At 50.5% G+C, this 10,527-nt stretch overlaps 2 protein-coding genes across 5 annotated transcripts; one reads left to right on the forward strand and one right to left on the reverse strand.

Annotated features, from left to right (window-relative positions):
- The first annotated feature begins 223 nt into the window (after nucleotides 1-223).
- JTB (jumping translocation breakpoint) lies at nucleotides 224-2,888 on the forward strand. The gene is made up of 5 exons (XM_082365377.1): nucleotides 224-1,002; nucleotides 1,159-1,196; nucleotides 1,401-1,483; nucleotides 1,938-2,017; nucleotides 2,567-2,888. Exons 1-5 carry the CDS (start codon nucleotides 920-922, stop codon nucleotides 2,721-2,723), a joined length of 441 nt encoding a protein of 146 aa, XP_082221503.1. The 5' UTR covers nucleotides 224-919; the 3' UTR covers nucleotides 2,724-2,888.
- A 135-nt stretch (nucleotides 2,889-3,023) lies between these two features.
- Nucleotides 3,024-8,172, reverse strand: CREB3L4 (cAMP responsive element binding protein 3 like 4). Of its 4 annotated transcripts, none has more exons than XM_082357292.1 (10): nucleotides 7,768-8,166; nucleotides 7,233-7,344; nucleotides 6,676-6,922; nucleotides 6,410-6,531; nucleotides 4,540-4,632; nucleotides 4,300-4,406; nucleotides 4,115-4,183; nucleotides 3,922-4,006; nucleotides 3,632-3,728; nucleotides 3,024-3,502 (listed from the first exon to the last, which is right to left on the reverse strand). In XM_082357292.1, exons 2-10 carry the CDS (start codon nucleotides 7,338-7,340, stop codon nucleotides 3,309-3,311), a joined length of 1,122 nt encoding a protein of 373 aa, XP_082213418.1. In that variant the 5' UTR covers nucleotides 7,341-7,344; nucleotides 7,768-8,166; the 3' UTR covers nucleotides 3,024-3,308. The 4 variants fall into 4 exon arrangements, with proteins under 4 accessions (XP_082213418.1, XP_082213417.1, XP_082213415.1 ...); XM_082357291.1 differs by having other exon boundaries at nucleotides 7,167-7,344; nucleotides 7,768-8,164; XM_082357289.1 differs by having other exon boundaries at nucleotides 6,410-6,922; nucleotides 7,167-7,344; nucleotides 7,768-8,172.
- Nucleotides 8,173-10,527: the final 2,355 nt, after the last annotated feature.

Consider the following 10,527-nt stretch of genomic DNA (forward strand, 5'->3'; position numbering starts at 1 on the left):
CCGGTTCTGGGGAGTAACTTAGCAATTAACATGCGAGAAGGTGACGTCTGAGTAGAGCTGAGTGGGAGCCCGGAGACCGGGGAAGCCTTCATTCACATAAAGTCTCTGGTATTCCTGCCCCTGGAGGGAGGAGGAAGTGCAGTTTCGCCTCCATCCCTGGACCGCCAACACAGGTTCTCCCTTTGACCCTCGTTCGAGGCGGGAAGGGGGAGGGGTATCAGAAAGTCTGATGCTTAATGGTGAGTCCTCGGATTTTAAAGAGGGAGGAAAGTCCTGAGAGGGCGACGTATCGTTCTTTTTTATGTCTCGCTGTACACGTAGCCCAGAGGGGCAAAAAGGCGACAGCCCACGGAGCATCGAGAACGACCACAAGCCTGACAGCCGCCATCTTCTCGGTTCCGGCAGAAGACTACCAGGACCATAGTGCAACGGTGCGCCGAGCCAATGGGTCGCATCTCGCTGCACAAATGCAGGGAGATCCAATTCCCAGGGAGCAGCGGGCGGAAGACTACGAGGCCCATCAGGCAAGCCACGGGCCTCTTCTTCCGATGACTGGCCTAGCTCTGGCAAACCTGCCCGTGTCCAGGATCCTCCGCGCGCAAGATGGAGACGCCGGGAGCGGAAGCGGAGCAGAGGAGGTGCTAGGCTCTACGCCCCCTCGGCCTTCCGTGAGGACCGTACCAGTCCGAAGAAGGAAGCTCACGGTCCTACCCAGCAAATGCGTATTGCCTTTTCTCGCCGTGACCATGGGGGCGTACTGAAAGAGCCTTTGATCTGATAGGCAACCCCAGCCTTTCGCAGCCCTGACTTGGAACCTCCCCGAGGACTGCAGTGTAAGCGCGGTCTCTGCGTTCCGACCGAGGCACGAGGCCAGTCAGGCAGGTTCCTCTGTCCCGACAGGTGGGACACTGAGCACTCCATGCCAGCGGGCGCAGGGAGGCGTGGCCTCCCCCAGGGCCGCCACCTCTGCTGGTTGCTCTGCGCTTTCACTTTAAGGCTCTGGTAAGGAGGGGCTGAGGGCAGGGAAAAGGAGGGGACGGGAGGATCGGATCGTCCCCGCCCCCTGTGTCCCTGGACCGTGGAGATGGGGGGGGGGGCGGGTTCCCTGTTTTCCGGCTTCTGACTTTTGCCCATTTCCCTCCCCCTCACCCGCTTCAGCCAAGCAGAAGCTCCCGTGCGGGAGGAGAAGCTGTCAGGTGGGTGATGGTCTGGGAACCCGACGCCCCTATAGTTTTTTTGTTTTGTTTTGACCTCCTCCCATATACCTAGAGATCAGGTGGAAAAGGGCGGCACCACGTGGAGCGAGGGCATTCAGCTGTGCTGGGAAGTTCATGGGCAGAACTTAGGGGAGAAATATTTTGTGAACGAGGTCTGGGGCTTGCATTTCTCTCCCTGTCTAGTGAGCACCTCAAATTTGCCGTGCTGGCTGGTGGAAGAGTTTGTGCTGGCGGAAGAGTGTGCTCCATGTTCTAATTTCCAGGCTGTGAGTATCTGTTTTCTCTCCCCTTCTTCTCACATCGAATCAGACAGGGACTGTCTGACTAAGTATGCCTTTGCATTGTCTTTTCGTCTTTTTCCTTGCAGTCTCAGTGTGAGTCCAAATCTGAACTGGTCTTCCCCCTGAAAATGTGCCCTTTTCTTTCCAAGTTAATGGCAACGTTCAGCTAATAACCGTGTTCTGTTCATTTTTAATCTAGTAGGTTCTGGAACCTGCCCTTGCCTCTCGTAGACTGTTGCCCCTGAAGTGTTCTTAGTAACACGTACTTCTCATCCTGTAACCACCACCTCATCACCCCCATGAGAACTCTTCATTAGTTCTCTGTTGCCTACCAGCTCCGAGCCGTAGCACTTGGACACCTGCCCATTCTGAATGGCAGCCTTCCTGTTTCTCCGGCTGCCCCTTCCTAACAAGTGCTTTGGTCCTTTCCTCCTGGCAGAAAACCACCCCCGAGTGTGGCTCCACCGGGTATGTGGAGAAAATCACATGCAGCTCATCTAAGAGGAGCGAGTTCAAAAGGCAAGTGCTGTTTCTCTTCTTGAATCCTCCTAGATCACCTCCTTTGCTGCTATGACTTTAGGTAGATAGTCCTGCCTCTTCCTCTTTGTATGGAGGTAGCATGGCATATTGGAAAGGGGAGGGGATTTGGAGGCAAATTACTTGAACCCAAGTCCCAGCTCTACTCCTCAGCACTAGATTATTGGCCATATTTTCTCATCAGTAAAACTGGTTGATACCAGCTCTGCTTATCTCACCAGAAAATAAATTAAATATTTGAATGGGATTAATGTACTGTAAACACTTTATTTTTATTTTTGGCCGCACCATGCGGCATGCTGGATCTTAGTTCCCCGACCAGGGATCAAACCTGTGCTCCCTGTAGTGGAAGCGCGGAGTCTTAACCGCTGGACCATCAGGGAAGTCCCTGTACTGTCAACACTTGAGAACGCTGACGCTGGTTTCCTCTTTTCTCCTCAGATATATCTTGGTGAGGATGAAACAGGAGGGAGATTAGAGGGAGACGCAGTCTGGCCTTCCCTGGGGATAACTGTTTCTTCTTGCCCTCAGCTGCCGCTCAGCTCTGATGGAACAACACTTATTCTGGAAATTCGAAGGGACTGTCATAGGTGTGGCCTTGGTCTTTGCTTGCCTTGTCATTGTTCGTCAGCGACAACTGGACAGAAAGGCGCTGGAAAAGGTCCGGAAGCAAATTGAGTCCATATAGCTACCTCCTCCCCTTTCATCTGGGTCTTAGAGACCCTACCTCAGACAGAAAGTGGGATGAACTGACTCGTGCCGCTGGTTCTCTGGAACCTTGCGGTGGCACCCCCTTTCTCCCATCTTCCTCGTCTAAATCATTAATGAGCAGAATAAAAAGAGTAAAATCGTTTCCTTCCCTAGTGTACTTTGGTTTGGGGCAGGAAGTCATGGGGGTAGAGAGGGAAAGGGGGTGGCAACTTTAGGCCCCAGTTTACCAGGTACCTATCTTCCTCCCTCTTCTACTATTAGTTAAAACTGTCAGGATACAATTTTAGCAAAAAAAAAATTTATTTCTCAGCCAAAATGTCATTTTCCCCTCAACTCTATCCCCAAAGAAGAAATAAAATCACAGATACATGACAAAAGTATTTGAGGTGCCTCCTGACATAGGCAGACTGAGCCATGGGGTACAGACATCTAGGGCATCCTGATGTGATTCAGACCCCTGAAGCCAAAGAGCCCTGAGTGGGAACCCCAGGAGGAAGCAGAACCACAGCGGAGCCCTGGATTCCTTATTGTGTTTGAGAAGTGGGCCAGGAAGTGTTACAGCTCACATCTCATCTGCATGCAACACAGTTCTGATGTGCCTGCTGGGGCCTGCCCTCCCTCCTGTCTTCTCAAGCAGTGTCCTTGTTGAGCCATTTACACCTTTGGCCCCAGGTGGCCCCTCCAATCTGGACTCTACCGCTGGATTCTCCAGATTTTCTGTCATGTCCTTGTGAGTCAGGATGTTTCTGGAAATCACTGTGGGGTGAAGGAAAAAGGGCAGTAGAATAGTGCTCCCTTGGTTGGGGATCCTAGACAGAACAGGACCTCCCTCCCACTTCTTGACTACTCTGGAAAACAGAGTCCTTTCCTGCCCTTGCCTCTCACCTCCATGAGGCTGGTAATCCTCAGGCCCAGCTTCTGGTAAGCCCTGAAAGGGGCTGAAACTGGGCAGGATGATGAGAGCCAAGGAGAAAAGAAGGATCTGGGAAGAAGCAAGAGGACATTTGGGCTGTGGGGACAATAAGGGAAGGGAGCAGAGGGCAGAGTGACTAGGGGGCAGTTGGGGTCATCAGGGATGGGAAGATAGGTCTGGCTACGGAGTGGGGGCATCAGCATGGCAACCTGGCAGAAGATGGAGGAGGTGGCAGGGGAGATGGGAAAGAGATTAATGGTACCAGAACACAAGTGCTAGTCTGGGCAGCTTTGTTGGAGGTTTGAACAATAAGCATCTGCAGCTGGCGGAGCTGAGTCACCAGGGAGCTGGGAAACGAGGAATGAAGAGTTAGATCTCCTGGGAACCAGGGCCCAAGAATGGTATCCCTGTGTGCTGCACCCTTACCCCAACACACACACTATGTTTTCACTCACATGTTGTGCCTCTCCAGCTCCTGGACTTTTTTCTGTAGTTCCTGGTTCTGTGCAGAACAGGCAGCTACCCTAGGAAGGGTGGAAAGGTAGGATAAGGCTCTGTTAACACATGAGTCCCTGACCTTGCCTGCCTTGGTGAGGAAGGGGGCCCAGTCGTGAATCCAGAAATGTGAGTCCAAACATACCTGCTCTCTAGTCCATCGATGTACTCTTTCTTCCGCCGCCGACTGTCCTGAGCTGACTGCTTGTTACGGATTTTCCTCCTGACCTTCTTGAGGACCCTCTCCTCTGCCTGGGGGCCCAGGGTGTGTCAGTCCTGGGCCCTTAACCTCCCCCAACTCCTCAACTCTTCCCCTGCTATCCTGGCTCCTCAGAGGCCATGGTAGGGCCGCTGGGTTACGATACCCTTTGGGGAAGCATGTTACCTTGGTGAGGGGCAGGTGAGAGGGTAGGGACACCCCTTCCTGTCCCAGCAGACGCTTCTCCTCTTCTGTCAGGAACAAGGTTTGACAGGGCAGCTGGTGGGGGACGAGAGAAGATGAGAATGGAGAGAGGGTCATCCCATTTTCAGTACTCATGCTGTTCCCCTTACATGCCTCCTGGAGAGTGTTTCCTATTTGCACTGAGGAATAACAAACCGTAAAATGAGATGAGGGGCAGGGACCTTAATGCAGACAGACTGTTGATTAAACCACAGGGACTTCCTGAGGCTGACAAGGGAGAAAGGTGGTTTTGTCATATTTTTGCCCACAGACTTAAGACCTTGGTAATCACAGCAAGTTAGGAAGGGCCTATTCTGGTCCACATTTCCGCAGACCTTGGGGGTATTGGAAGAGGATGTGGAGTAACTCACTAAGGTAGGGTTTGCTTGATCTTACAGCAGGCAAATGATTCATTGTTGCCATTAACTTCAGCTTGGCAGAGTGTTACCATTACCTGCCAACCACAAGGAGATCCCTGGGGCGATGGCCCATCCTCCCCTAGGGGCTGAGCCCTACCTTTCAGACTGAAGTTCTGTCCCCTCTCAAAGAATTCCCCAAAGGCAACCAGACTGAACAACTTCTCATAACAAAGTATGTGGGGAACATAGGTGTCTGGTTAATGTGAGCCCATCAAGTGAGTAACTTGCTTTTCTAACTAATACTTCTTTTTGAAAGATTTATGCTTCACTTTGTGACTCAAGAGGAATTTGCTTTTGCCTGTTGATGGTCTTTGGCTTTTAGCTAAACCACTTCTATCTCTGCCTTATTCTGATGTTCCCTTCTTGCCTCTGTGACTATTTGGTGAATCGTTAGAGGGGTGTCCCTCCCAATCCACCTAATCAAAATCTCTAAAAATGAGGTCTAGAGGTATTTATGTATGTATGTATGTATGTATGTATGTATTTTTGGCCACGCTGTGCGGCTTGCAGGACCTTAGTTCCTGACCAGGGATGGAACCTGTGCCCGCTGCAGTGGAAGCGCAGAGTCCTAACCACTGGACTGCCAGGGAATTCCCCTAGAGGGTTTTATTTTAAAAACAAAACCAAAAACAAAAGAAAACAAAACCGGGACTTCCCTGGTGGCCCAGTACAAACTCCCCAGTGTTTCTGATGCACACTCAAATTTAGATGCCTCGGACTTTTTAAGATTCCTCAGCCCAAGATTCTAAGATGCTTGGCTTGGCTTCTGGTCTCAGCTTCAACCACAGATTTGCAGGGAGGCTAGAACCTATTCCCTGCCTTTTGCACACAAGGAGTTCTTTTCAGGATAAAGGGAGGAACAGTGACCTGGGCAAGACCCCCTCCTCATCCCTGCTGCAGGAACCAGCCCAGCTAGCCTTGGGAAGGTGTGTGATGTGTTAACCCCCTACACTGTAACCATGGGCAGTGGGTGCCTGGTGAACCATTGTTCCAGTAAAAAATGTAGTTGCAGTTGCTTCTACATTCTGTGCTCAGTAACCAGTTGGATTCCCAGGTGGCCTGTCACATTTCCACATCCTGACCCAAAGCCGAGACGATGGCCCTAGCTGAGCAGACAATGCTCATGGGTCCGGGCTTTCTCCTAAGCCCTATCCCTGGATTCCCTCAGCCCACCCTCTCCTTAACTGAGGCATCACCCCCTTACCCCCAAGGGATTCTGTCTCTCTTGTCTTTTCCTGCTCTTAAAGTTGCCCACATCTCCCTGGCATTCAGGCCTGATGCCACAAAAATTAGGGCAAAGACAGTGTTCAGCATCAGTTTTCCCCTCCCTCATCCCCTTCTCCCCAGTTCTGTGTATCAGGGAGTACTGAACCCAGCTGACCCCCAGGACTCACCAGGGCTGCGGGAGGCACTGAGTTTACAGTGCCTGCTCTGGGCAGGATGTGGGCATGAGCATCGGGAGGCGGCTCACTGACCACACAGGCATCAGGCACCATAAATGGTGGGCTCCACTGATCTGAGGGAAACATAGGTGGCTGGGAGAAAGGAGATGGATGGCCGCAGGCCCTGGGTAGTGGCACAGGTTGGGGAAACTCCCTTAACCCCAGGGTTAGGGCTGGACCTGAAGGGCCATTGTCCGTTTCCCACAAAGAACACTGACCTATTTGGATGGAGATGAGCCCTACAGCTGGCCCAGCTTCCCCCTGCATCCTCTCCAGGGTCCCTGCCTCATAGACAACCTCATAGAGGGCAGGGGAACTGGGTGGCTTGGGGGCAGGGGGACTGTCTGGATGGCGAGGATCCTCAGAGATTCCACTGTCACTGCCAGGAGATGCTTCTGAGCAGTACACTTCATTGGGATCAATGAAAAGTTTCAGGAAATCTTCAGGCTCACTCTCTTGAAGACCCTACAGTAGAAGAGGGTGTATATGTGTATAAGGAAGAATTCTGGAAGTCCTATCTAACGTCAAAACTAGATCCTTCATGCTTCAGTTTCAGTCCCTTCTGTCCTTGGACATGAGGATAGTTACAGCTCATGTCTATTTTAGGGGCTCTGTCTTCAGACCTCTCTCTAAGTGGAAGCTGAAGCCTCTTGGACTTCTTATCACAGAGTTGTCTCAACCCACACCCACTCCCGTTCATCACACTCACAAAGCCATGGCCCCCACTGGACTCCCAGCCTTGCAGCCCCTGTTCCTGTAGCCTAGTTACTGGGACCTCTGAAGGTGGACCATGGAGTCCCAGCTCCAGGAAGGATCCTGTTGAGAAGACGTCTTCTGGAGGCTCCAGCCACATTTCCAGCAGGTCAGGGGTTCTGAAATCCATGCTTCTGCGGGGAGGCATGGGGGGGAGGGGGGCAGTTGCAGAAGGAGAATGATGGCTCTCCCCCTCCCCCACCCCCCACAGTTTCTGGGCTCCTCTCCCTCTTCCATTATCCCCCTTCCTCACCTGTGCAGCCCCCTCACCTGTCACCCGGAGATCTCGCCTTCGGCCTTATCTCTCTGGTTCAGACCAACAGGCACCCCCCTGGGTATTACCTGTTCCGAAGAGCCCAGCCCTGCCAAGCCAGCCTAGCCCGTTGATGGCCCTAAACACTACACCTTTTCTTTCCTCCAGGATCTCGCATCCTGGACCTGCCTAGCCAAACCCCGCCCCCAGCCTTACACTACGTAAGTGGGTTGCACCTAGCCAGGAGCCACGATAGGGGCGCAGCAGCTGGAGCAGGGGGTTAAGAGGAGGAGCGTGCACAAACCGGTCTTAAAACAGCAGCCTGCCCTTTCTGCCTCAGTTTCTCCTAGCGATAGCAAATCTTCCTGAGGGTTTGCTGGCTCCTCAGGGAAGGATAGAGATGGCTGTGACTGGAGCACAGGACGCTTGAGTGCCTGTCCTCTGGACGTCAGTTTTACAGGCGGGAGACCACGGCGGGGTTGAAAACAAAGGAGGGAAGAGTCCATAGGATTGCCGAAGACTGACAGAGGCATCCCCTCCCCCACCCCGTGGCGCTCTTCCCACACTTGAGTCTGATTGGACGCTAAAGACATCCAGAGGTTTTGAGGGGTAGTGCATTGAGCCAATGGGATTACCGTCTCGAGGCAGGCTCCGCCGTAACTGGTCGGAATGGGCTGTCAGAGAAGGAGTGGGGCCAATGCGGCCGGAGCACTTATTTGTCTGGCGGGGATTTGGGTCTGAGGGAGGGTAAGAGCCAGAAGACTTACTGTAGGGAAGGGGTGGGGTGTGGGGGGGTGTGGGGCGCCGGGGGAACTTCCGGAATGTGGGCTGAGGCTTGGTTTGGTTTCACTTGCCACGTGACTCCGAAGTGTTAGGGAGTAAATAATAACCTGTTGACCCAAGTTATGTGACAGCGCTTTGACTCAGCGGGCGGAAAGTCGCGCAATCGCAGGTTGTCCAAATCCGTAATCCATGCATTATGCTACTGATAAAGAACAGCAGTTATATACGCACACTCACAGGACTCTCTGTTAACTAACGGAGGGACAAGGGCCTAGAAAACTGCAAGAGGTTAAAAAATCATTCGGATTTGGTTTGGGAATGACTTATTTTTTGCGTATGATTACCAACGACAATACGCAATATGTGTCCTGCATTTGTATAGTTTACAAAATGTTTTTTATAAGCATTGTTCTTCATTTAACACACAACAGCGCTGAGGTAGACAGGGCAGGTAATGTTTTACTAACTTTACCAATGAGAAGACAGATACGTGACTAGAATGTAGTAATACCGAAACTCAGGACATTTTGCCTTGGTCCAGAGACTGATGACCCAGGAATTCACTTTAAATAAAATAATGGATAGAGGATAATACTGATATAGGTATGATTTTCATCTGCCTGCCTCCCCAGCAGTACTTCAGATAAAGGATAGCTGAGTGAATAAAGCACAAAAATTTGGGTTGTGGATCCAGAGTTCAAACTGGTATTCTTCCCGTGAAAATTTAAATGGGCTGAGGGTAAAGACAAGAACAGGATCTAATATTTATTGAGTAACTGATACATGGTCAGGTATTCTCATGTTACTCATATAATTCTCATAACAACTCACAGCTGGCAGAGAGAAGTTCAGTAACTTTCTCAAGATTACTCTTGTTGACTGAAAAACATTGCACAACCTAAAAGTTGAGAATTTTGTTTTATTTGGCAGTCTTTCTGAGGACTTGAAGCCTGGGAGGCAGCCTCTCAGATAGCTCTGAGGGACTGCTCCAAAGAGGTAAGGGAGGAACCAGGATATACAGGAGTTTTTGCAACAAAGACCAGGTATTAGGAACATCAAAGGATTATTATTAAGTAAAGAAAACCAGATATCTCAAGTTAATGAATTTAGCACTCTATGTATGGGAAAATGTAAGAGCCTGGGCTCACTGAAATTATTCCTTTGATTTGCACCTTAGCTCTCTAGGGCCAGTTTCCTGTTCTATCCCATCCCAAGTCCCTCAGGGCACACCTTTGGGGGTGGCTGCAGTGGCTGAGGGCTTGGCAGCAGGGCAGCCCATTCCTATCCATCCTGAGTTCTCTCTGGGCTTACGAGGCGCCTGTAGTGGCTTGATGGCTGCAACATCCTTTGTTTACTCATATGGCAGGCAACATTTTTCAATCACACTTTGTAAGTAGCTGAACCAAGATTTGGATGCCTGAGCCCATATTCTTTGCACTATACGAAGCTACCTTGCTGGGGCTTTCTCAAATTTTCCCACTCTGGCTTTCCTGCTCATCTCCCCGCATCTTGCTCAAGTAGTGAGGAGACAAAGCAGGCTTCCTAGATTCATGCAGAGCTCTAGGAAAGCAGAGCTGTCCTTGCTGAGATCTTTCCTAGAGGAAGAAAGTTTTCAAAGGGCTTCCTGCAGGCTGCATGTGTAGAAATGATTAAGTGGAAGATATACAGTCGTCCCCGCTTATCCGTGGGGGATAGGTTCCAAGATCCCCCTCGGACACCAAAGTCCTCAAATGTTCAAGTCCCTTAAGTAAAATGATGTAGTACAAGCAGTCCTCTGTATCGCGGTAGCAGTTCTGCATCTGTGAATAGGGAGGGCTGACTGCACTCAGCCTCTGTTGTTAGAACTGGATGGAACCTCTGGCATCATCTGCTAGTCTAACTTCCTTCTTCCACCTGATTTATCAAGCTCCTGAGAGGGAAAATGACTTGCCTAAGATCACACATCAAATTAAGGTAGAGCTGGGACTAGAACCCAACTGTCCTGACTCCCAGTCCATGATTCCTTGTTAATTTACTAATTAACAATCATCTTGAAAGCATAATTTGCGACAGACAAACCAGTGCATGCATAATATTCCCTTGAATAATCTGTTTTCCCTAATAGTAATTTTTATCTTTTTTATTTTAAAATATTTATTTATTTTGGCTGAGCTGGGTCTTAGTTGCGGCACATGGGATCTTTGCTGGGTCATGTGGGCTTATAGTTGTGGCATGTGGGCTTCTTAGTTGCGATATACGGACTTTTTTTTTTTTTTTTTTAATTTGGCTGTGTCGGGTCTTA

This window comes from Balaenoptera borealis (genome assembly GCF_965194805.1).
Source record: "Balaenoptera borealis genome assembly, chromosome: 1".
Lineage (NCBI taxonomy): Eukaryota > Metazoa > Chordata > Mammalia > Artiodactyla > Balaenopteridae > Balaenoptera > Balaenoptera borealis.

Coding starts and splice junctions, on each gene's coding strand:
- JTB (XM_082365377.1), top strand. CDS start 920: ATGCCAGCGGGCGCAGGGAGGCGTGGCCTCCCCCAGGGCCGCCACCTC. Junction 1,003..1,158: donor GCTTTCACTTTAAGGCTCTG/GTAAGGAGGGGC, acceptor CACCCGCTTCAG/CCAAGCAGAAGCTCCCGTGC. Junction 1,484..1,937: donor CATGTTCTAATTTCCAGGCT/GTGAGTATCTGT, acceptor TCCTCCTGGCAG/AAAACCACCCCCGAGTGTGG.
- CREB3L4 (XM_082357289.1), bottom strand. CDS start 7,340: ATGGATTTCAGAACCCCTGACCTGCTGGAAATGTGGCTGGAGCCTCCA. Junction 4,633..6,409: donor CAGTGCCTCCCGCAGCCCTG/GTGAGTCCTGGG, acceptor GTCCCCCACCAG/CTGCCCTGTCAAACCTTGTT. Junction 4,407..4,539: donor CTCACCTGCCCCTCACCAAG/GTAACATGCTTC, acceptor CTGGGCCCCCAG/GCAGAGGAGAGGGTCCTCAA.